Raw genomic sequence first — 26,033 nt, forward strand, 5'->3', positions numbered from 1 at the left:
AGTTCTGCGTCTGGCTGACTGTGCTTGTTAACTGAAGGATGTCAACCCAGGATGGTTTTTGTGCTTAGAAGCTCACCTTGAGGAGGCTAGAGAGATGGTTCAGGGGTTAAGAGCCCTGGTTGCTCTTTCAGAGATCCTAGGTTCAATTCCCAGCACCCACATGGCAGCTTACAACTGTCTGACTCCAGTTCCAGGGGACCCAATACTCTCACACAGACATACACGCAAGCAAAACACCAATGCACATAAAAATAAATACATCTTTTTTTTAAAGGTCACTCTGAGAAAGGTTTGGGGCTAGACTGGGACCCCAAACACCCAGTGTAGTCTCCGGATGGCTAATGAACACTTTCTGTTGGCTTAAACCCATGTCAGAGCGGTTTTCTCTGGTGGATACCCCACAACAGGAATTAGAGGAGAATGATGTGTTAATCACTGTCTATAAGGGACTCACCACAGCCAGAGTCCATTCTAGCAAGGGATGACCCAGAGACGACCCGAGACGTGACTGCCACAGGCCAAGCACTGGCCTGAAAGCACCCAAGAATGGCAGCTCAGGAGCTAGAGAGACGGCTCTGCAAGTTTGGTGGCCTGAGTTTGATTCCCAGAACCAGATAAAGGTAGAAGAAGCTGGGCATGGTAGCTCATGCCTTTAATCCCAGCACTCAGGAGGCAGAGGCAGGTGGATCTCTCAGTCCGAGGCCAGCGTGATCTACAGAGCAACTTCTAGGATAGTCAGTGCTGCAGAGAAACCCTTTCTTGAAAAAAAAAAGTTAGAGAAATTGGCTCCACAAAACTGTCTTCTGGCCTTCACGTATGTTCTGGTGGCTCATGTGTACCCCTACCATCATCATCATCAATATTTCTTGTAAAAGAACAGCACACTTATGCTCGGTCCTTGGGAGAGTGAGATGGGAGGCACAGCCTAGGCTATATGTCAAGGCTATCCCAAGACAGAGGATTCTCAGACCCCTTGCCGCCTCAGTTTCTCATTGTACTTCCTAGCAACAGACTAGTGGAGAACTAAGCAAAGTTGTCTGAATATATTCAGGTAGCAGAAGATGGGAATGATGAGCCTATTAAATACCATGAGATGATGAGAAAGGTTGAGGGTGTTTGTTTTTTTAAACAAGGTCTCACCACGTAGCTCTTGCTGACTTGGAACTTGCTATGTAAACCAGACTGGCCTTAAACTTAGAGATCCTTGAACTTCTGCCTCCTGAGTGATGGGGTTAAAGGCATGTGCCGCACACCTAGCTGTAACAGGACAGTGTTTCTGTCTATGGTTACGGTCAGTTTCCAGGGGAATGGGGCCTGTGCTACAGGAATCCAGTGTATACAGGTATCCAGTGGACAGTTCTGCACATCCCTCATGCTGACTGGGGAACTTTGGTCTATATTGTTATCTACCTTGAAGACACCAAGGAAACTGGAGGAGTCAGATGTCTCCTGGAAGTTAAAGTGGACAGAGCAGCCCAGAAACATTTGATTTAATGGTGTTGAGATGCCATGAAGAACAAATGAATAGGATTTTAAAGATTGATTTTGGAGGGTTTTTTGTTTTGTTTTTTGAGACAGGGTTTTTCTGTGTATCAGGCATAGCTGTCCTGAAACTAGCTTTGTAGACCAAGCTGGCCTCAAACTCACAGAGATCCACCTGCCTCTGCCTCCCAAGTGCTGGGATTAAGGGCGTGTGCCACCACCACCCGGCTTCTTTTGGAGTTCTTATGGTGTAGATCAAGAAAGATCTCAAAATCAATTAATCAAAGGGCTATGAAGCCCAAATGGAAGTATTTTATAGTGATGTGTGATGGCTGTGCAATGGTACTACAGAAAACTTCCAAGCAATCAGGCCCAGACGAGCCTTTGTAGGCACACGTATTTGCTGGTATTGGATAGAGGACACTACTGCAGAAGATCTCAGAGTTGTCAGCACAGGAGTGGCCGGTGTCTTCATTCCCAAACTATCCCGGGCCTTTGTCACATCTGCAGGTGATCAGACCATGCAGACCCTGTGGAGAGGACTCGATAGAGGAATCAGTGATCATATGTAACCTGAACCTTAACACAGCAGCAATAAACGAAGGAAGTGGAAGATCTGGCCATAACCCACATGGCTTGGGGAGTCAGGGTGGGTTGGGTAGAAGTTGGGGGAGTGGAGTTGGCTTGGGAAATAACTGAAGGGATGATATGGGGTGGAGGGGTGAACTTCGGAGCCCCCCGCATCAATACAGCAGCGATGGCCTACGCTGGATGCAGGATGGGTATGTGAGCCAGATGAGAAGTAGTCACGCTCATCAGGTAATAACCAAAACCAGGGCAGTATGCAGAGTGAGCCAAACCAACCTTTGGCTCTGGAAATAGCTCTTACAGCCATCCTAACTCTCATGCCCATCTCGGTTGGGGGGCTGGCATCAAATGCAGGGCCAGGCAATGGCTTTGACTCCGAGGAGGCTTTGGCTCAAGTGTAGAGTCTATATCCCCTCGCTGGGGAAGGTCGATATGGTTGGTTCGTATATAATGGTGGGAATTCAAAATTTTCTAAAGCCACAGAAAGCTCCTTGTAAAAACATATGTAGTAATTTTTAAAAATTTGCTTGCTTAGTGTGAAGTATACGCAGCAGTACTTTTTGACGCATTCTCTTTGGAAAAATGAAGAGATCAAGGAATCTTGTGTTGTTACATAAAGGGTTAAAATAACCGAGTGGCCGAAAGAGAGCTGCTGTGTGTCTGGCTTCTTAGACAGTCCACCCTTGGACTGAAGAGACCCTCGGCATGTCCAATGTGGAAAGCACTGATTAGAACTGTATTAGTTTCTTATTTTGAGCCCCACCCTATAGACTTTTTTCCTTTAGTAGAATCTCCTTTTGGGAGGTCATGGTGTCATGGATTTGGTTCTTGTGGTTTTGTTCTTAACACTTGTTTTCTTTCAAGAATGAAAGTGAATCTGAAGCTGTTATTTAATCTCTGCAGTCCATCTCGTTTCCAATGTTGCACTTCACGGACAGCAGGGCTGTGCATACTGCACCATGGGAACACTCCTGTCTCTGAGTTTCCTCACCCCAGAATTCATCACGATGGGTGTTCCATTTTCACCCGCTACTCTGTATTTCCCGGAGTGGGGTCTACACAATGATTGCAAGGCTGGGATACAGAACCAGAGGACAGTTTATTGAAACCCTGTGTGGGACTGACAGTGGTGCCAAGGCATGAAAGGGAGAGGGTGTAGCAGAAATGTGGTGTCCTTGATCCTGTAGCTTTGGTGACCGTGTGCAGAGAGCAATGAGAGGAAACACCTGAAAATCAAAGGACAGCCACATCTGTTAGAATGTTGAGGTTTTTTTTTTTTAAATGTTGAGTTTTGTTCTTGGAAAAACTACTTCAGTTGAATGTGTTAAGAAATGGTACTTGTACCCGCCTTGCGGGGTGGGGGGGGATGCTGTGGATGTTGTATGCTGTGCATCCTGGGACTGATCTGAAAGTGTGGGAACGTGCACTGAAGCTGATGAGCTGAAAACCTGGGTGGGGCTTGTGGCGCGCTTTGACGAGAACTGGAAGCAGAGTTCACCAGCGTGCTCAGGTGTCTCGTAGACGGCAGGTGTCTCACATGCGCTAGCTACACACAAGAATGCTGCTTGCTGCGGGCTGTGACTTCCTGTGCTGGATGTTTTGTGTCAGTTGTCACTGTTGGAAATACTTAAATAAAACTGACCTAAATAAAAAACAAAAAGCTTATCTCACACATGTAGGTGAGAATGATTATTAGTAGTGACATTTATGGGAACACTTGGTCTTTTGTTTTGTTTTGTTGACACAGGGTTTCTCTGTGTAACCATCCTTAGCTGGTCTGGAACTAGGTCTTGTAGCCCAGGCTGGCCTCAGACTCACAGAGATCCCCTGCCTCTGCCTCCTGAGTGCTAAGATTAAAGGTGTGCACCACCACTGCATTGCCCAGCAAGAATACATGGTTTTATAAATGCAGAAGCATATATACTTTGAGTCTTTTGACTCTTGGACACTTGGCCCTTTCAATGGTGAAGATGCAGTTATAACTTGTTGAAGCCCGTGTGGGTCCAACACAGATTCCCTAACTGGACTGGAACGGAGGAATAAACCGACGCAGCTTACACGGTCATCATGGAAGGGCAAGCTCTTTATTATCCAAACACTTTATATATCATCACATAAATTGAGCGGGAGAACAAATTAGACTCGTATCCTAGGTAACCAGGTGAATGCCTTCTGTCACGTCCTCAGCTACCTGTATGCTAGCAGTCACATAGGCCATGACTCAGCATCTCTATAAGGCTTCCTCCAAATTACAAAGGAAGGAAGCACCAAACATCCTGACCAGTTTCAGCCAACACCTCTCCTCAGGAGATCTACATTTTTTTTTTTTTTTTTTTTTGGTTTTTCGAGACAGGGTTTCTCTGTGGCTTTTGGAGCCTGTCCTGGAACTAGCTCTTGTAGACCAGGCTGGTCTCGAACTCACAGATATCCGCCTGCCTCTGCCTCCCGAGTGCTGGGATTAAAGGCGTGCGCCACTACCGCCTGGCGAGATCTACTTTTCTAACAAGTACATCCTTGCTATTGTTAAGCAGAGACAGCTTGTCTGCAGAGGTATGAGATCAGCTCAGACTGGGCCTATGGCTTTTGTGCCATACAGAAATATGGGCCTACAATAACTAGAAGGCATTTCAGCCTAGCTCCTCAGTGCCACCCTCCCAGCCACCAACCTGACTGCTCAGTCATCTTCCACGTCTCACCGTAGCAGTGATGTGAGCAATACATGCTTTTCCAGCCTTCAGTAGCTCTTCAAAGAAACCCTCCCCCAGACATGGGGCACAGCCTGAGCTATGGTACTTGTCCTGTTACCTATCCAACTGTCCCCTCTTCCCTATTTTTCCAGATTCTTGTCCACATCACAGATAAAGCTGCTGCACCACAAAGCCCTGGCATGGATCGGGACTGCCCTTTCCGCCTGGCTAACCCGACTCAGGTTTGTCTCAACATCGCCTTCGTACTGTAACACTGTTTGTCTCCCGTATCGTCTTTTGTGCAGCTTTCCCTTCCGTGTTGTTCTGCCTCACGTCAGTCTCCCTACCAGGCTCCACTGGCAGGATGCCAGAAACTAAAACATCTCATTCAGCACCATCCTGCCCAGAGGCCAACACAGACGTGTCGGCAGAGACAGCATAGACATGTAGTAAATACTTTGCATTTTAAATTTTAGGTGATTTTCTTAAAGTGCTTTTTTTTAAAAAAAATTTTGGCTTGCTTGAGACAAGGTCATTACATAGCTTACATAGCCCTCGCCTGAAAATTGCTACGTAGACCAGGCTGACCTCTGTCTCCCAAGTGCTGGGATTGACGAAGAGTACCACCATGACTGACAAACAAAACACATTTTTTCTTTTTGCAGTGCTAAGGATTGAGCGCAAGGCCTTGAGCTTACTTGGCAAGTGCTCTAACACTGAGCTATCCCACAGCTCCACTGACAGATTTCAAACTCTTCTACTTAGCTTAGCTATTTTGAAGGGGTTCAGACCTCCAAATGCAATCTATCATTCCTGAGGTTTAGCCCAGGCAGGCTGAGTAGAGTAGGCTAGACCTAGAACAGCTACATATACATGGTATAGAGCAACAGTTTACCAGGAAACACCATAGTCCATGTAGAGGTGCGAACCGAAGAGGAGCAACTGTTCTCACTCCAGAGTGCGAGCAAGCCTGACGTCCTCATGTGTTCTGTCGCTGACAGAAACTGCACGCGCAGGAGGAAACAAGGCTGATGCTGGCGCTGCAGGAGCTGGCCACTCCCACTCAGTGCCACCCCGCTCCTCACTTGGCCCACACTACTCTCGGCTGACTTATAGAGAAGCGGGACTCATGCTCCTACCATTTAATGTACTCTGCCAGCCTTCTAGTTAGGTCAGAAACTGAGCTCAGTCTGTAAGTCAGGAAAGACATTTCATCTTGGCCAGTCAGGGCTTCATGGTGAGACCTTGTCTTAAATAAGGGGTGGTAAATAGCTGGGTGGTAGAGTGAACAAGACCCTGGGAACTCTCAGTCCTCATCAACACACACAAAAACGTTATACTTATCTGGTCAATGACCACATCCCACAATCCCAACTGAGGCACAGTGCAGAAGTGGGCAATCCAGGATCTGCCTGAGAGGACAGGTTGGGGATGAAGACTTCTAGGAAGCTAAGAAAAACCTTTCCCCACACGTCCTGGTGAGGATTGGGGAACACTGAAGAGTGAGCCCGGGTGAGAGGCAAGCGTACAGATAGCAGGCACTGTTGTTGGTTTTAGTTGGGAAACAGTGCTTTCATGTTTGGGTCAAATTCCAAATTTGACATGAAGCTGGAATTACTTAAACCTTAAAGTGACTCTGAGAATTATCATCCTGGCTTCCATAAAAAACCTATCAAAACTTCAGTGACATTAATAGATCTAGGGGGAGAAACCCTACAAATCTTTATTTAGAAGACCCTAAATAAAGATTCCAAATAGCCGCAGCAACCCTGAGAAACAGCAGCCATGCTGAGGAATCACAAAGCCTGGTTCCAAACCATACTACAGAGCCATGACAACCAACAGTATGGCATGCTATGTAGATCAATGGAATAGAAGAGCCCAGAAATACCCCATGCAGCCATCTAATTCTCAAAAACGGTGCTGAATCCTGCCGTTGGCTGAGGGTGGATTTCTCCGACTCCTCTGGAATCAAGGTCCCCAGAGTACTTGATTTCCAGCCCACACTCCTATCTGCTGATTCTAACCACAGCCATCATGCCCAGGGGACAAAAGAGTAAGGCCCGTGCTCGTGAGAAACGCCGCCAGGTCCAAGTTGAGGTCCAGGGGTCCAATGATGCTCAAGCTAAGGCAGCAGAGAAAGAAGAGTCACCCTCCTCTTCTGCTTATGATCCTGGAGATGCGGTTGCAAGCACGTCTACTGCTAGCTTTCCTCCGAAGTCTAAATCTCAGGGCAAGGCACGTACCATCACCGCTGGTAAAGGTGCGACCTGAGGAAGATCTGGTAAAGGTGCCAGGGGACGAAGGGATCAAAATCCTAGTTGCTCTATGGTCTCACAGTCCACTGGGAGCCCCCAGAATGATCTTCTAACAAGGAAGACGGGAATGCTGATGCAGTACCTGCTTTGTAAGTACAAAATGAAGCAGCCAATGAATAAGGGAGAAATGCTGAAAATTATCAACAGACGATTCAAGGAGCACTTCCCTGAGATCCTCAAGAAAGCCTCTGAGCGCTTACAGCTTGTTTTTGGACTTGAAGTGAAGCAAATCAAGCCCAATAGTAGCTACTACACCCTTGTCAGTAAGTTAGACCCCAGCATTGGTGGGACTCTGACCACTGGCTTGCCTTTTCCCCAGAATGGGCTTTTGATGCCTCTGCTGGGTGTGATCTTCTTAAATGGCAACCGTGCCACTGAGAAAGAGATCTGGGATTTCCTGAATATTTGGGGAATCTTTGATGGGAAGGTGCATGTAATCCTTGGGGAGCCCCGAAATCTCATCACCAAAGATTTCGTTAAGGAAAAGTACCTGGAGTACCAGCAGGTAGCTAACTGTGATCCTCCATCCTATGAATTCCTTTGGGGTCCCCGGGCTCATGCTGAAACCACCAAGATGAATGTCCTGATGTTTTTGGCCAAGGTCAATGAGACCATTCCTCAGGCCTTCCCATCTCATTATGAAGAGGCTTTGCGAGATCAGGAAGAGAGAGCCCAGGCTCAAGCTGTAGGCAGGCGTGGCACTACTGACTAAGATAAGGCAGAGTAGAAAGTCACGTCTAGTGACTCCTCTTGCTCCTAGAGAAATAAAAGGCAGATACAGCCTTAGGTTTGGAGCAGAGTTTCCCAACTTAAAAGTAGCGAGTGGCTGATAGTTCATAATGTGTCTCTTCTTGTGCTTTGGTTATACATTGTATTTTTCAAGTTCCCTTTTCTTGAAGCCCTTTTTAGATTCAGTCAATAGTTATAACTGACATAGGTCATAGTATTTGTTGCTGGGAGATTTAAGTGTAAGAACTTTGGTATTCTCTATTACATTTTAAAAATCCTTGAATCTTTAAGATGAAGAGCAAGCAGCCGTGAATTTGTAATGGATATTTTCCTCAAATGTGTGAAAGAGTGTAATTTGTTTCGTAAAATAGAGGAAAACAAATCAAAATGTATAAGCTGTCATTTTCCCTTATTCACTTTTGTTTCTATTCCACTTTTTGGTAAAGTTTGAAGAAACGTGCTTAGTTGTTAACTGAATAAAAATGCAAACGAGAAAAAAAAAAAACGGTGCTGAAACAGAAGCCGAAGAGGCAACTTCTTTAACAAATGGTGCTGGAAAAATGGGGTACTGATACGCAGAAAACTAGTTCTCAACGTACACAAAAGCCAACTCAAGGTGCACAGAAGAACAATGTGAGCCTTAGATGCTATGAAAGAAAAAGATTTCAAAACGTAGGCATAGGTCTCAACCCTTCCGAACAGGACTAAAATAGAGCTCCAGAAACAATGAGAGCGGGCATGTTACCATGGGATGCTAACATTGGGAGGAAGGAGGGAAGGCTCTGGGCCATCCTGAGCTATATGACAAGATCCTGTCCCAAAACACCACACAGAAAAAGAAAAAATAGAAGGAAATCAACAAATGGAATTGTATCAGAGTGAAGCAACAATTTAAGAAGAGGGAAAAACTTTACCAGCTATTCATCCAGTAGGGGAAAAAATAACCAGGATACATAAAAGAACTTAAAAAATAAAAAATGTAGACCCAGCAGTGGTGGCGCACGCCTGTAATCCCAGCACTCATGAGGCAGAGGCAGGCAGATGTCTATGAGTTTGAGGCCACACTGGTCTACAGAGCTTTGTTCCAGTACAGCCTAGGCTATACAAAGAAACCCTGTTGGGGGCTGGAGAGGTGGCTCAGAGGTTAAGAACACTGGCTGCTCTTTCGGAGGACAGGTTCAATTCCCAGCAACCACATGTCAGCTCACAACTGTCTGCATCTCTAGTTCCAGGGAGTCTGACACTCTATACACATGCAGGCAAAACATCAATGCACATAAAAAAATAATTTTAAAAAAAGAAACCCTGTTTTGAACTCCCCCCCTGCAAAAAAAAAGAACTCAAAAAATTAAACATCAAAGGATGATTCAACCAATAAAATGGACATTGAACTTAACAATTCTCAAAAGTACAGACCAGTAATTACATTTAAAAAAATACATTTTTAGGTAACAGTCCAGCTGGCCTTGGTGAGCTCCCAGTAGATCAGCTCCACTGTCTCAGTGGGTGGGTGCACCCCTCGTGGTCCCGACTTCTTTGCTCATGTTCTCCCTCCTTCTGCTCCTCATTGGGACCTTGGGAGCTCAGTCCAGTGCTCCAGTGTGGGTCTCTGTCTCTATCTCCATCCATCACCAGATGAAGGTTCTAGGATGATATGCAAGATATTCGTCAGTATTGCTCTAGGATAGGGTCATTTCAGGTTCCCTATCCTCAGCTGCCCAAGGAACTAACTGGGGATCTCAGCTTGGGCACCTGGGAGCCCCTCTAGGGTCAAGTCTCCTGCCCACCCTAAAGTGGGTCCCTTAACTAAGAATTGTGCTGTTACCGAAAAAGCATGGGCTAAAACTGGACTCTCTGAACATGGCGAACAATGAGGGCTGATGAGACGCCAAGGACAATGGCACGGGGTTTTGATCCTACTTAATGTGCTGGCTTGGTGGGAGCCTAGCCAGTTTGGATGTTCACCTTCCTAGATATGGACGGAGGGGGGAGGACCTAGGACTTACCACAGGGCAGGGAACCCTGACTGCTCTTTGGACTGGAGAGGGAGGGGGAGAGGAGTGGGGGGAAGGGGAGAGGGGTGGGAGGAGGGGGAGAAGAGTGGGAGGAGGGGGAGGGAAATGGGAGGAGGTGGAAATTTTTTTTTTACTCTCCTTTTATCAGTAAAAAAAATAAAAAAATACATTTTTAGCCACTGGGAAAATGGAAACCAAAACTATATGGATGATCCCATCTCATCTCTGCCAGAAAGACATTTATCAAAGACAGACACCACCACCAGCAAAAAATAACAAGCGCCGGTGAAGAGGCCAAGATGACCCTCATACACTGCTGGGGGACAGTAGCTAGTTCAGCCACTATGGAAATCAGTGTTCTCTTTCTCAAAATCAAAACAAAACTAAGAATAGCTGCAAAGAGTGGCACATACTTTACTTGGTAGCTCTCACCTTTAATCCAGTAACCAAGAGGCAGAGGCATGGGATCTGAGTTCCAAGCCAGCCTGGTCTCAAAAGAAACAAACAGCTAGGCATGGCAGTATAGTATGTGATCCCAGACTTGGGATTTTAAATTTTGAGGACAGCTTGGGTAGGATGGACTCCATCTCAAAACCTGAAAGCCATGAAGCATGAGGAGCTATTGGTAGTTGATGGCTACCAGGGGATGTGGCTACCAGTAGGGTGCCTATGCGCCAGTGGTTGGCCCCGCACCCACCTGCATAAGGGTAGCATGGATTGGACTCAATAGGATATGGGGAGGGGGGGAGCAGGGCATGAAAATAGAGGATGTGAAAAAAGGAAGAGGATGGGTTGAGGGATCTGAGGGAAGCTAGGGGAGTAGAGGCTGGTCACAAAACACGTAGTATACCTGTACTAAATGCCCAAAGAATTAAAGCAAAAAGAAACAACTAAAGGCTCCGGGTGAGCACTCACGGCTATGAATCGTCAACATAGACTAGGGATGTCTGCTCCCCCTTGCTCAGTGCAGTACTGTTCACAACAGCCAAACTACGGGCCCAATCTAAAGACAAATGCATCATGAACATGTGGCATATATACACAATGGTGTAGTTTAAAATCATGCTTGTACAAAGGTGGGTTGGATACTATCATGTAAAGCGAAATATGCCAGATTCAGAATAATAATCACATTTTCTTGGATATACAGAATCTATATTTTAAAAAGGTTTTAGCTTGACTAGGTGTGATAGCACATGCCTTTAATCTGAGCACTTGGGAGGCAGAGGCAAATGATTCTGAGTTCCAGGCCAGGCAGGGCTGCATAGTGAAACCTTGTCAAAAAGGAAGAAGGAAAAAGGTACCAGTTGTAAACTAGGTATCTGTAATCCTAGTACACTCAGGATATGACAGAGGATAGGAATTCAAAGATATTCCCAACTACTGAAGGAGTTAGAGGCCAGGCTGGGGCACAAAGAAACAAATATTAGTTAGCCATGGTGGCACATGGCCTGGAGAGATGAGTGGTTAAGAGCACTGCCTGCTCTTCCAAAGGTCTTGAGTTCAGTTCCCAGCAATCACACAGTGGCTCACAACCATCTGTAATGAGTGAGAGCTGGTGTCCTCTTAAGGAAGAGACCCGATTAGACCATTAGATCAACTTAGACCATGAAACCCAATATGGACAAGCTTAACAAACGCCATATACAGGCTACCCAGGCATACTTCAGGATTGTCAGGGCATAAATTTCAAATTCAATTCAAATTTCAAGGTGGTACATGACAGTAATTACGGTGCTTGTGAGACTAAGGTTGGAGGATGTCAATCAAATCCGAGGCAACCTGGGCTTAATAACAAAGTCTTGTTTCAAAATAAATAAAACAAGCCCCATTATTTTATACAATACACGAGTAAGTAAATGATGAGCTGTCCAAATAGTTGGTTTCAGAATGGGATGATGTCGAGCAGTAACCCCACGGAAGACAAGAGGATATAACTATGCCATTTCAGTGCTAGCTAACAAGAGTGGCTGAAAATGGCTTTGGGACAGTGATACTAATGTATTATTAAGAATTTAGTACTGAACTGGGTATAATGGGAACTTGTAATTAGTTTTAGGAAGGCCAAGGCAGGAGGATTGTTTGAGGACAGCTTAGACCACACACAGTTGGAAATGTAATACAATTCGTAGTGTTTGTCAAGGAGGCAGGGAACAGGACTGTAAACTAGAAATAGAACAAGTCAGTCATCAGCACTCAGGAAGTAGAGGCAGGGGGATGACAGCTCAAGGCTATTATTCAACTTAGTGGGTTGATTTGGAAGCCACGCTGGAGATAGTGCATCAAAAACCCAAAAGCTGGTACACTAAATGAATTCTATCACTCAGGAGGGACCAGGCAGGAAGATCTAGTTTGAAGCTGCAGAACATATATTATTGCAAAACACCCCACAAACCAAACCAAACCCTGTATCGTTTTGCTGCCAGACCTAGGAGTCCCAGTCACTGCAAACATACAAAACCAGACTCACCTTGAACCTGGCCTCTTCCCAAACACCCACTCCCTTTTATGTTCCCACCTTGGCTGGGCATACCTTCCCCCCCCCCCCCCGAATGCTTTTCTTGTTCTAATTCTCGATAGTCCTGTGTCATTACCTACCTTAAAAAGGATTAAAAATTACTTATGTGCATATGCCACTGTGGTCAGTCAGGGCAACTTGCAGGAGTTGGCTGTTTTACCAGGTAGTCACAGGAATCAAACTCAGTTGTTAGACCCGGCAAGTCCCTTTAACCACCAAGCCATCTCCTTGGCCCCTCTTTATGAACTTTGACTTCATCTATTCCCTACACTGCAACCATTGGCACAGACCATCATCAAGTTACCCTCAACTATTCAAAGACTTATTTTTGTGTTCTGCCTCCACATATGTATGAGCACATGTATGTCTGCTGACAGCAGAAGCCAGCAAAATGTGCGAGATCCTAGGAACCAAACCCAGGTCCAGCAAGACCAGTAAGCACTAACTGCCGAGTTCCTATTATTTAATTACCTCCTTTATCCACTCTCATACTCAAATGCCATTCCATAATACATCTATACATGTGAATGTGCCGCTTTGCTCACCATCCTTCTGAGGCTCTCGGCTATGTATAAAGCACAACTCCTCAGTTGCCGGCTTCCTAAGTTCCTGCCCCGCCCCTCTTACACCAGCAGAACATCATTTGTAGGCTGCTGGGAATCTGCCTCGAGTCAGCTACATCCTTTATGTTTAGCCTGGCTGTCTTACACAGCCAACCTCTGTCCTTTCTTGTCTGGGAGCTATCTTGACTATTAAGGCAAATAACTCAAATCTCAGAATTTTCTTTCTATAAAAATGTTAAGACAAGGGTCATCCAAAAAAAGAATCATGATCTGAACGGTTATTTAGCAGAAAATCACTGGAGTAAAATGTGAGACACACCCCAGAAAACACGGGTGCAACTGTGGTTTGCATGGGGCATGAAATCTCATCATGAGTAAACAAGAAGTGGGTGAAAAATTGTAATTTATTGAAACTCAACTCAAAAAATATAAGATGCTGTAGTGTACAATATATTACACAAAGCACCCTTGGGTGCACATTCAAGTCAAGTAAGAACTTCCTACCATTTCCCTAGCCCTCCCACCCTGGGACCTTAATATATGTTCCATATACAATCATGCACACATAATTGGAAAAAAGGAAGCCCCAGTATATTTTGATGTATTAATTAGCACCAAACAAGAGTACAGTTCCATTTTTTTTAATAAACAAACAAAAATCCCAATCAAAAAACCAACTGGAGAGCTACTGGATGCTGCCAATACTGCGGACATAGATACTGTACATTCATGTAAATACAGCCTATTCTACCCTAAGCAAGCGTGGCTGGTTCCCAGCCTTTGTTCACGCTGGCAAGTGTCTCCACGTTGCAGTGCCGGAGCTAGTTGCTTCAAACACAAAACAGTGATTTAGGAACTTCCTACACAAAGCTCATCTGTCTTCTTAGTTGGAAACAAGTCTAAAATCGGTGTGGAGAACTTAGATCTTTCAAGGACAACCACGGGGCGGAGATAATGAAGCTGCTTTAAGGCAAGCTCTCCACAGTCTGTTAATGCTTTGTCCAGTACCACCCTCAGGTTTTCCAAGGAAGGGACTGCCGCTGCTTCAGCGACTACTAATGGTGCGATTGCAGTCAGGTTCTCCGCAACTGGAGGCTCACTGGAAGAATGAGGTATGTCAACTGGAGGGTCGCTGTCATTCACTGCGGCATTCGCCACGATATTCCCTGTCAAGTCATTAGCAGGCTGAGAGGAGTTATTCAACGGCAAGTGCTCTGAAGGCTCCCAGTCATCAAAATCGTCGTCTTTCTCCTCACTTTCCTGAATAAATTTCAGAAAGGAAGATTCAAATCCCATAGGTTTGTAAGTCTTCAGATCAAATGACCTGGGCTGAGAATGCTTCCTAATATTTTCTTTTGGGACCTGGGTTGCATTCTTGACAGTGTTTTCTTGCCCTGAACTATGTTGTCCAGGTTCCTCTTTGATCCTTGATAAAGGCAGCTGGAAGTCTGTGAAGTAAGTACCACTTTCTGTTTCACAGGGACTAGGGATAGGGCTTTCAATTTTACAGGGAGGAGACTGAACTGTCTCACACTGTTCCAAAGGGGGTTCTGAAGTATGCTTGCATTTCAAAGATCCCCTGTAGAGTAGAGCGTCCGTGTCAAGAGCCGGGTTTCTTTCTGTACACCTTTTCTGACCACCATCCTGTTCAGCTGGACAAGTGGAATCAGTGTTCTGGAGGGGCACGCTGCTGTCACCTGGGGAACGGTGCTCTGTGTGCATCAACTCACAGCTAGCATTTTCCTCTTTCTTTACACAGGGCTCTACTTCAGAAGGGGGCTCCTCCTTAATTTTGGTCCCATACTTCACACAGACCACAAGGTTCTCCAGCTGCTGCTCTAAATAGGCACTATTCATCTGATGGGTACGTTTGTAATGCCTCACGATGCTGCTCTCCAGCTTCACCACAGACAAGCATCCCTGGACCATGCATGGGTACTGCGTGTGCTCAGAATGCTCAACACACATATGGATAGCTTCTGCTCTTGTTTTAAAGCTAATTGGGGCTTTCTTATCTTTGAGTAAGCCACCACATTTTTTAGCTTTAGTATTCAATGGCCTTTTGGCAGTCTGCTGCTCCTGTCCCTGTGTCTGTCCCTGCATCTGCCCCTGTGTATGTGTCTGCCCCTGCTCCTCAGTTGTTTGACACACCTTTTCACTCCTTACGAGCCGCTCATTCGCTACTTTCTGGCTGCTGAACAGGCTGTCATAACTGTCCTTATGTCGGTAGTAGACGTGCTGGAAGTAATTACTTCGATGGCTGAAAATCTGGCCACAGCCATTAAGAGTACAATGGATTTCATAATCCGAATGGATCTCTCCTTCAATATTATGCTGTTCTAATAGGTGGTGCTTCAACTTAGTGAATGAATAAAAAACAGCAGGGCACTGAGGCTGGTTACAAGAAAACCTTGCTGCAGACTCGGTCTCAGAAAGCGCTTTAGACTCTTCAATGTGGTCTAGGTTATGAGAGTCACTGCAGTGCTTAGCCAGGGCCTTGGAGCACAGAAAGCGCTTGTTACAGTCCTTATATTTACAAGCAAACAGCTTTTTACATTTTACAAGTTCCCTTTTGGTTCTTGCTTTGTCCTTCTCTAAGCATAACTGCTCTTTGTTGTACTGATGCACAGTTCTATAGTGGCGAATCAGGCCTTTTAGATTGGTAAATGAAGAGTTGCAAGTTTTGTGGATACAATGGAATGGTTTGTGGTACTTATTCAATATATAGCACAGATTTCCTTTAGCAACAGTCCGCCTGCTTCCTCTCCCCTCTCTCCCCTCTCCCTCTTCTCTGTGGCTGCCAATTGGTGATGAAATACCAGATACCTTACTTTCTGATTCCTCACAAGAGGACTCCAAGTCTGTTTCCGAGCTGCACTCATCTTTTTTGGAATGGCATGGAGTCTCTGAGTTACTGTTGGGACCAAGTTCTGCAGAGCAGTCACCTTTCAATCTATCTACTGAGCATGGCCCGTCATGATCACATTTCTCACTGTCTAACAGTCTGTGAGTTGCCCTGTCACTGCCAATTTGATGTTTGTTTTTATAATGAATCCTAAGGTGTGTTTTTCTCGTAAATGACCTTTCGCAGATATGACATCGGAATGGAGAATACCGGTGCTGAAACATGGATAACTGAAGGACCTTCTCTTTAGAATAATTATGCTTTTTAAGATAATGCATTAGTAAAGCCTCTCTGGTCACAAATTCGTATTTGCATCCTTGAAGCTCACAGAAGAAAGGCTTAGCTGCCAACTGCGCAAGGTACTGACTCGGCATATTTTCATCCTCATTCTGAAGGTTAAGGTCTGCAATGGAAGATGGGACTGACTGAAGAGACTTAGCACCACTAGATGGGCACCCCTGCAGTGACCCTGGGAAAGAGCCATGTGCTATCGAGTTCTTCAAGCTTAAATGTTTCAAACGTAACAGAAGTTCCAACATGGTATCCTCTGTACACGGCCTTTTAGAAGCACAAATGGAAGGTTCAGGGGAATAACCTCGATGGTCTCGCTTGCATTTAGCATGAATGCTGTGATCTAGACCTTCATCCGGGGAGTCACTGTTTGTATCAGAGCTGGGTTTAGGTTCTGCATCCAACTTGTCAGCTTCATTATGTTTGTCACTTAAGCAGGTATAGAGGTCTTTTGCCTTTACCTTTCTGGACTTGCAGTGGTAGGGGTGCACCTTCCGCAGGTGTTTCTGAATCCCCCTTGCGTTTTTGTAGGAAGATCCACAGCCATCAAAACCACAGGTGAATTTAGTTCCATCAAAACAAATGGCCACATTAGAGCACTTCTCTTTTAAAGTGGAGGGCACAAAGACTTTCTCATGAGATAGTAATAGGTCCTGCATGGTTTCTGATTGTTCTAGTGTGTCAATTAATTCCTCATTTATTGAAGTGGAAGAGCTGTGACTTAACTGATCACTACAATTGCTGTCACTGTTGTCCTTCAGGTTTTCTGAGGTGTCTATGTGAGCACTAGCTGATCCTGCACAGAAAAGAAGGTCTTCAGGAGAATGGGACTTATCAATTTGGTCAAGTAGATGAGGCTGGTCCACAGAATCTTGCTTTCCACCTGCTGCAGGTTCCTCAAGTTTCACTGATTTCTTTAATTCTTCACCTGGACTTTCAACATTATGCATTGAGAGGTGGTCCTGGTATTCAATTTTGGAATAATAGAACTTTTTACAGCCAAGGACATTGCACGTGTAGGATGCATCCCTAAAATGTTGTGCTTCGTGGTGGTAAAGCTGGCCCAAGTCACTGAACACAATGTTACAGCCATTCAATTCACATTTGTAACGAAGATCATCATGCTTTTGTTTGTGATTAAGGAGCTCATTCACTGATCCAAACCTTGCATAGCAATCTATAGAAACACACATATAAGGTTGAGGACCACAGTGCACCTGCTCATGCTCTCGCAGGTGAAAAGCAGACATGAAATGCCTCCGGCAATAAGTACACTTCTCTCTTCTGTTTTTCATATCCAAGTAGTGCTTGGCATTTTCATCATTATTTTGGTGTTCAGCTTTAAGATGCACACTTAAGTATTTAAACTGTTTGAACACACGGGAACAGTCTGTACCGGGACATGGGTACAGGTCTCTGTCTTGCAGGCGGCAGTCTTCTAACTTACTAAATGTGACATATTCATGAGACTCTCCTTTGGCTTGTTCACTCAGTGACTGATTTTGCTCCAGACTTCTGGTGGGACTCTTGGGATAAACACCCCTTTGAGAGCCTTTCAACAGTAACTTCTTTCTAGAGCGCTCTCTTCTGCTTGGTGGCATTTTAACATGCTCCATCACATGAGGGACAAAGAGTTCTTTCCTCTTAAATTTTTTAATACAAACTGGACAGGTGTATATTCCATCTTCCATGTGCATCTTGGAATGATGAAGAATCCTGGCCTCTATGCATTCCCGCTTACACAACAAACAGAAGAACTTGTACTGCAGCCACCTCTGGTACCTCTCAGAGGAACCGATGGGCTTTTTATCTCTTTTCTCCTTATTCTGATCTGACAGATTTCTCCTATAATGTTTATCTTCTTTACCTTCATCATAGTCACTGAGAAACGACTCTAGGACATCTGTGTCATTAATAGACATTTCATAGCCACTTAAGTCATCATCAGAATCAGAGGCTTCTTGTCCCAAGAGTTGGTGGCAGTGTCGTTTCAAAGTTTTCCAGTCCCAAAATTCAGGATCGAAGGGCCAGTGGGCTTTTAAGGCTAATAAGAGCTCACAGCGGAGGGAGTTTGGAACTGGTGCATTTTCTTCATCGAATTTTTGATCTGGCTGCAAATACAGTTCTTCCAGCATATTGAATCCATCCAAACTGGGTTCAATTAAGAATTCTGTAAGCTGACAGGCTCGCCTAACTTCCAAATCCTCTGGTAAAAGACAGGAGATTGTTTTACAGACTGAAGCTTTCATCTCCTCATCTTCACTTGATCTGAGTTGAAGAGCTCTGACACATAGTAAAATTGACACCCCAATACCAGCATCTTGTGCCTACAAGGAAAAGAGGAAAATCAACGTCAATCTTGTACACAAAAAAATTACATTAACTTCTGTTGCAAAGACATTTCAATTTCTCAAAACCTTTGGAGTTCATGGAACATGTCTATAATCCCAGCATTTGGGAGGTCAAGACAAGAGGATTATTAGTGACGAGTTAGGACTAAGCAGAGCTGGAGGCTGGCCTGAACTGTATTAGTAAAAGCGTGTTTCAAAAATAAACAGGGCTAGTGAGATAGCCCAGTAGATAAAGGCAATGGCCACCAAGGGGGTGTGTGTGTGTCAATCTATAGAGCTATAAATATAAATAATATAAATAAGATATAGTATAAGTTATAGTATTGCAACTATATTATTCAGTATGTATTTCTATTTATTGTGTAAGGGAATTCAGAGGCCAGTATTCACCATTCTAAGATGTATATTGAAGAGGAAATATATGCACACACATACAAGAAAAAAGAACATTTTGTTCCATAAGAAATAGAACATGTTAAAATGCCATACAAGAATCTACCCTTGAATTTTTTTTATTTTGTTTTATTGTGCTCTACATTTTTCTCTGCTCTCCTCCTTGCCTCTCCCCTCCCCTTTAAACCCTCTCCCAAGGTCCCTATGCTCCCAATTTACTCAGGAGATAATGTCTTTTTCTATTTCCCATGTATATTAGATCTATGTATGTCTCTCTTAAGGTCCTCATTGTTGTCTAGGTTCTCTGGGACTGGATTTGTAGGCTGGTTTTCTTTGTTTTATGTTTAAAAACCACCTATGAGTGAGAACATGTGATAATTGTCTGTGTCTGGGTTACCTCACTCAAAATAATGTTTTCTAGCCTCATCCATTTGCCTGTAAAATTCAAGCTGTCGTTATTCTTTTCTGCTGTGTAGTGTTCCATTATGTAAATGAACCACATCAAAAAAAATTTTTTTTAACTACTCAACCAACAACTAAAAACATAGTACTAACTATTCCATTTGGGTTCTTTTTTTTTCTTTTAAAATTTTTTGAGACAGGGTTTCTCTATGTAGACCAGGCTAGCCTCAAACTCAGAGATCCGCCTTCCTCTGCCCCCTCCCCACAAGTATTAGGATTGAAGGTGTGCACCACTACTGGCCTGTTCCTTTTGGGTTCTTTTTTTTTTTTTAAGATTTATTCATTTATTATATATACAACATTCTGCCTCCATGTATGCCCACATGCCAGAAGAGGGCGCCAGATCTCAGTACAGATGATTGTGAGCCACCATGTGGTTGCTGGGAATTGAACTCAGGACCTCTGGAAGAGCAGCCAGTGTTCTTAACCGCTGAGCCATCTCTCCAGCCCCCTCCTTTTGGGTTCTTAAACTTCAACTTAGGAGTGATTGGGGAAATGGCTCAATGGTTAAGAGCACTGACTGTCCTTTGAAAGGACCAGGGCTCAATTCCAAGCACCCACATGACAGCTCACAATTGTCTGTAACTCCAGTTCCTGGGGACCTGTCACCCTTGCAGAGAGAGAGAGAGAGAGAGAGAGAGAGAGAGAGAGAGAGAGTGTGTGTGTATACACACACACACACATACAGGCAAAACACAAATGCACATTAAATAAATCTTTTTTAAAAAAAAAAAAAAGGCCGACCGGTGGTGGCGCACGCCTTTAATCCCAGCACTTGGGAGGTAGAGGCAGATGGATCTCTGTGAGTTCAAAGCCAGCCTGGTCTACAAGAGCTAGTTCCAGGACAGGCACCAAAAACTACAGAGAAACCCTGTCTCGGAAAAAAAAAAAAAAACAAACCCAACAACAACAAAAAAAACCCTTAAATCTCCCCCCCCCTTTTCATGCAAATAGACATGGTTTCACACAGGCCTTAAACTACCTTTTCCCAAATGTTGGGATCATAGGCATGTACCACCACACAGAGAGCCAAGTCATACTTAGATCCTTTTTGTGGCAATATGCAAAGGACTGAACTACATGCTGTAATTATGCAACAAAGTATATTTACAGTACACAGCATGGTATAATGTTCTAGCTACTTTGGGACATGGTCTTGGTGTGTGGTATGCCACCAGGCACTGTGCTGATGGTACTGTACACTGAAGTAATTCTTACCCTTCATGAAATTACCTATGTGTCAAATATATAAACAATAAATGCAGATGAGTTTAAAGGCTTATGGAGAAAATGAGCTCAGTAACCGAATAAAAAAGAATGGTGGTATGCTGGGTAAAATGGATAGTCTAAATCTCGGTATTTAGCAGACACCTGCAATCCTAGCACTGAAACATGGAGACAGGAAGATTCAAGCAACCAAACAAAAACAGTGTGAGAAAACGGGGGTGGGGGGTAGGGTGGGCAGGAGAGAGACAGGTGATTAGTGATTATAATGTTGAATTCAAGGAACTCTTTGTATGAAAAGTACTTGGTTTTTCAGAGTCCCAACACTAAATCCTTCTCCAATATCTCCTAAAGAACTTTTTTGTACATTTCAGTCAAAGGTGTAATCAAATCCCAATATCCCATAGAATAAGAGACAAAACAACTCTTAAGAAAGTGGTTAAAATGCACAAAAAAGACATGGTCACAAAAAGCGAAGACTACTGTATACCTGTCTTCTATCCAGAGAGGCTGGAATAGAAGGTGACACAGCATGAGCAAGGAGGACTGCATGCGTGGCAAAGCAGTTTAATACACAGCGGCCAACAGCGGAGATTAGAGTCAGACTTTGATATAAGTTCTTAATTCCTCCACTCCTCAATTTCTTTATTGGTAAAATGCTAATAATACTGGGCAGTATTCAATTTTCCTCAAGGCTATTACATAAATGAAATAAAGAGAACATAAACTGACTGCTACAACATATGATGAGCATTTGAAAGTTTGGGAAACAATTGCTATGTAATTATTCTGTGTTGGACACGATTCTAATACTGGGAACATGACGCTGGAGAAATGACTCCATGCTTGACAGCCAGGCTGACCTTCAAGACCTGGGTTTGGTTCCCAGCACATACATGGCATCTCATAACCACCTATAACTCCAGTTCTAGGGGATCTGACAACACTTTCTGAACTCCACGGGCACCAAGCATGAAGATAGAACAACACAGACAGACATGAAGGCAAAACACTCATACACATAAAAAAATTTTAAAAGCTTAAAAATATTGTGAATATAAAGAAATAATTGTGTGAATGTGCAGAGTCTCAACACAGCCTATTTATTTATTCTAGATAAAATTTCCTGTATGTATAATCCTCATTTCAAAATAAAAAAAAAAGTTCAAGAGATTCAGTTGTTCAATGTCACTGGCTGGTCAAGCCATCTCTCTCAGAATCTGGGGTTTTAACAGTTTCACGCCTTACTTTACAATATGTTCTCATGTTTTTGGTTTTGTTTTGGGCTATGAAAGCGAACATGTTTGCCATAGTAATCATGTGGTGGTCAGAGGACAAGCTTGGGCCATATTATTAATACAAGCACGGTGATTACAGAGCCTTGCAAATCCTAGGCCAGTCACCACAAAGCTATAATCCAAGTCCTTGGTCAGTTGAGTCGAATTTGCTACAGTAGTTCATTTTGAACTTGAACTTGTGATTCTTCTATTTTGTTTTGCAAGTACTGGGATTATAGACAGGTGCAACACTTGAGTTTGCACCTGTAGTTACAAAGTCACCTATGACAATGAAATATGCCTTAGCCTCTCTTGCAGCTGTATGTGGCCGCATGCATGTGCGCATGCCTTGGTTATGAAGGCGTGTCATGGTGTAGTCTGCCCTCTCCCTCTTCTTTCCTGTTCTCTAAAATGGATACATCATGTTCAGGATTGGAATAGTTAGGTCATACAGTCTAAGATGGGACTAAGATGGGACTAATATGGAAGCTATGTGTGTTTTCTATATGGAGTCTATAAAGCAATCTGGCCTGTCTACCTAGTTACATTGCTATACAAAGAAAGAAAAATTTCTATATAGCTCTCGTCAATAGACTTGAGTTAAGAATCTCAATAAAGAGAGCCTATGCTTAGTTCCTCCTTCCTCTTCATATCTCTTCTGTCCTTCAGGTGGATACCGTGTAAAGGCTAGGCAAGGATAGTCCATACCCATATCCAAGAGAGTTAAAAAACTAGAGGTGCACTGAAATTCCTCAGCGAGGCCCCCCAAACAAAAACAAAACAACCGAAAACCCTACCTTCTCTAATATCTAGTAGCTTACCCTTTACTCCGTATTTCTAAAACTGTGTAGAATTAAAAAATAACCCCTAGTAGCTGTCATTGGTGACTCATACATAAAATTTCTGTATTAGGAAAGCCAAAACAGCAAGATGGCTTTGAGTTTGAGGATAACCTGGGTTACATAGCAAGATCTTGTCTTTTTTAAAAAAGAAAAAAAAAGAACAACTCACAAAAACCTAGACAGGGCTGGAGAGATGGTTCAATGGTTAAGAGCACTTGCTGCTCTTCCAGAAGACCTGCATTTTAGTCCCATCTGTAAATGCCAGACCCAGGGGATCCAACACCCAGTTTTGGCCTTTGCAGGCACCAGACATACATGTGGTGCACATACAGTGCAGAACACTCATAATCATAAACTAATTTTAACCCATAAAAAAAAAATAAGAAAACAACCCCTCTTGGTTAGCATTCAACTTCACACAATCTCTCCCTCTTAAGGGTGAATGTGTAAATATGTTAGTGTTCATGTAATAACAAAAGGGACTTTGCAGATAAGTCTCCAAACAGTTGACCTTACAGTAAGTACACGATCCAGACTGGTTCTTTACATCTAGATCTAGACAGGGCCAGTAAGATGGCTCGGCAGGCAAGAGTACATGCTGTCAAAACTGATAACCTGAGGTTGATTCCCTAGGGCCCACATGTTAGGAGAGAACCGATTCCATTATATTCTCGTGCCCATGTGCATACACACAGAAATAACTTCTATTTTTTTTTTAACAGACATAAATCTGCCGGGCGGTAGTGGCGCATGCCTTTAATCCCAGCACTCGGGAGGCAGAGGCAGGTGGATCTCTGTGAGTTCAAGGCCTCCTTGTAGACCAGGAGCTAGTTCCATGACAGGTACCAAAGCTATGGAGAAACCCTGCCTCGAAAAACAAAACAAAACAAACAAACAAACAAACAAAAAAGAGACATAAATCTAAGTTAAGGAGTCTAGGTTAAGAACACACACTGCTCAGTTTTCTAAAGAACCTGGGTTTAAATTCCAGCATCACATTGCAGCTCCCAGGATCCCAGTTTCTCATCCTAGCAATAAAGACAACAGTGAGACAAGCAGTGAAGTTCAAGGTTGGTCTCAAAACCAAGGAACCAGTCATGAGAGCATACATACAGAAACCAACACTTGATGAGGAGGCAGAGGACCAAATTTAGTGGCATCCTGCACTACTTGGGACCTTGTCTCAACCAACCAAACCGAATCTGTGGCTCCTTAGAGGTCAGTCAATTCCCTGAGAAACTGCCATGATTAGCAGGGAAGGAAGAAACTACTCACTTCAGTCTGTATGACTCTAATCAGGCAGAACAAATGCTGCTGTGTTTTAGCTATGACACCAAACTGCCGACAGCGTTCCAAAAACGTCTCCAAAGACGGGTCAATTCTTCTTTGCAGTTTACTCCAAAAGAGAGTCAGCTCCCTGTGGAAGAAAACAGTTGTATTAAGTATTGAAACTGGTGTTTGCTGCCCCACTCCTGACCACCTCTTTTTTTCTGGGTCAATGAAATTAAGCTGACAACACAGACAACAGAAACCAAATGAAAAGCTATCTACATCTTCCACTACTTGCCCCTAAATAGGTAACACTGTGAAGAATCTGTTCTCAAAGTTCCGATTCCTTTCTTGTCTGTCCAAAGACAAAAAACAACTATTTCCTTATTAGGACATTAACTTTTCCCCTTTACTTAGATTCCCTCTTGTTCTTTTATTTTTTATTTTTTTTAATTGTTGAAACAAAAAAAATTCCCACCTCCTCCCCGTTTCCCATTTCCCTCCCCCTCCTCCCTCTTGAGAATGAAGAACAGTCCAAGATTCCCTGCCCTGCGGGAAGTCCAAGGTCCTTCCACTTCTATCCAGGTCCAGGAAGGTGAGCATCCAAACAGGCTAGGCTCCCACAAAGCCAGCGGGACTGGGACTGAATAAGCATGGGATGAAACCGGACTCTCTGAACATGGCGGACAATGAAGGCTGATGAGAAGCCAAGGACAATGGCACAAGGTTTCAATCCTAATACATGAAAACTGGCTTTGTGGGACCCTCTTGTTCTAAAAGGCTTAACTTTTACGTTGGTTATTACTTATATAGAGCAAATTAAACCTCGTTTCATTAACTGGGCAAGTAGTAAGGAAATATATGCAGCCTGTCAACATCCCAAAAGACACTTGATTTCTGACTCCAAAATGTGATGCTGCTGCTAGGCCTATGTTACTGAATGCTTAAGTAAAATGGCACTCTGGGAAATAGTTACAACACCGAAATTCTAAAACTATTTATTATGGATGTAATAAAAAGATTGAAGGAAATAAATTATTAGTCTGAGATTACGTTCCATTACACAGACCATGGCTCAGAGGTCAAAATGCCTATGCCTCCCTAGTGCTGGAATTAGAGCACTGGCCAACAGTTCACTTTCATCAGAAAACTGCTTTATTCAGATTTAAGTATTTCAACAGAAACTTCAAAATCATAATGAGACTTTTATAAATTGCATATGCTTAGAAATAAAGAGGAGAGGGCTGGACAGACAGCTCATCAATTAAGAGCACTTGACGCTCTTGCAGAGAATGCAGGTTCAGTTCCCAGCTTACAACTCTTAATTCTAGGGAATCCTATACTCTCTCTCCTGGCATCTGAGGACACAAGGCATGCATGTGGTTCACATACTTACATGTAGGCGAAATATGCATGCATATAAAATAAAAACAAATCTTAAGTAAAAAAGAATGTCTGAAGGCAGGAGTGGTGATGTATGCCTTTAACCCCAGCACTTGGGAGACAGAAGCAGCACTAGTGAGCTCGAAGCCATCATGAATTCCAGGCCAGCCAGGTCTCTGTAGACAGATACTGTCTCAAAAATAAATATATAATTTTTAAAAAGGCTTAACGGTCAAAATATATGTATGTGAAGCCTGGGGAGATAGTTCAGTGGCATAACCCTTGCTCAGTATGGGCAAAACTCCTAAGTTCCATCTCAAGTCTGTCTGTGTGTTGGGGGGCGGGGGGGAAAAGCCAGTTACATATTATAAAGATTAAAGGATACATAATGTAAGCTATTTAACTACCTAGAGCCAGGCAATGGTCGCACATGTGTAGTCTTGCCACTCAAGAGGCTGTTAGGAGTACTGTTACTAACTAGTTCAAGTGCTGGAGCCACATAGTGAGTATGAGGCCAGCTAGGATGCACAGCAAGAGCCAGTCTCAAAAACAACACAAAAGACAAAACCTTAAACAGACATCTCCATTTGGGCCAGGAGAGATGGTTCAGTAACAGAGTACTCTTGTTTCTACAAAGGGACAGAATTCCGTTTCTCTCCATGTCTAGAAGCTAACAGCAGCTTTGTTCCTCCAGCTTCAGAGAACCTTATATCCTATACTGGTCTCTGCATGCATA

The 26,033-nt window shown here is 43.7% G+C and overlaps 1 protein-coding gene and 1 pseudogene across 1 annotated transcript in view; one reads left to right on the top strand and one right to left on the bottom strand.

Annotated features, from left to right (window-relative positions):
• Positions 1-6,794: 6,794 nt before the first annotated feature.
• On the top strand, positions 6,795-7,835 carry LOC142833323 (melanoma-associated antigen B4-like; annotated as a pseudogene).
• A 5,690-nt stretch (positions 7,836-13,525) lies between these two features.
• Positions 13,526-26,033, bottom strand: part of Rlf (RLF zinc finger) — a 70,324-nt gene continuing 57,816 nt past the window's right edge. The window contains exons 7-8 of the mRNA XM_075945047.1: positions 23,921-24,062; positions 13,526-18,423 (exon numbers count right to left, since the gene is read on the bottom strand). Coding sequence (XP_075801162.1) covers positions 13,750-18,423; positions 23,921-24,062 — 4,816 coding nt within the window. The 3' untranslated portion in view covers positions 13,526-13,749. The remainder of the gene's footprint in view (positions 18,424-23,920; positions 24,063-26,033) is intronic.

This window comes from Microtus pennsylvanicus, chromosome 13 (assembly GCF_037038515.1).
Source record: "Microtus pennsylvanicus isolate mMicPen1 chromosome 13, mMicPen1.hap1, whole genome shotgun sequence".
In the NCBI taxonomy this organism is placed as follows: Eukaryota; Metazoa; Chordata; class Mammalia; order Rodentia; family Cricetidae; genus Microtus; species Microtus pennsylvanicus.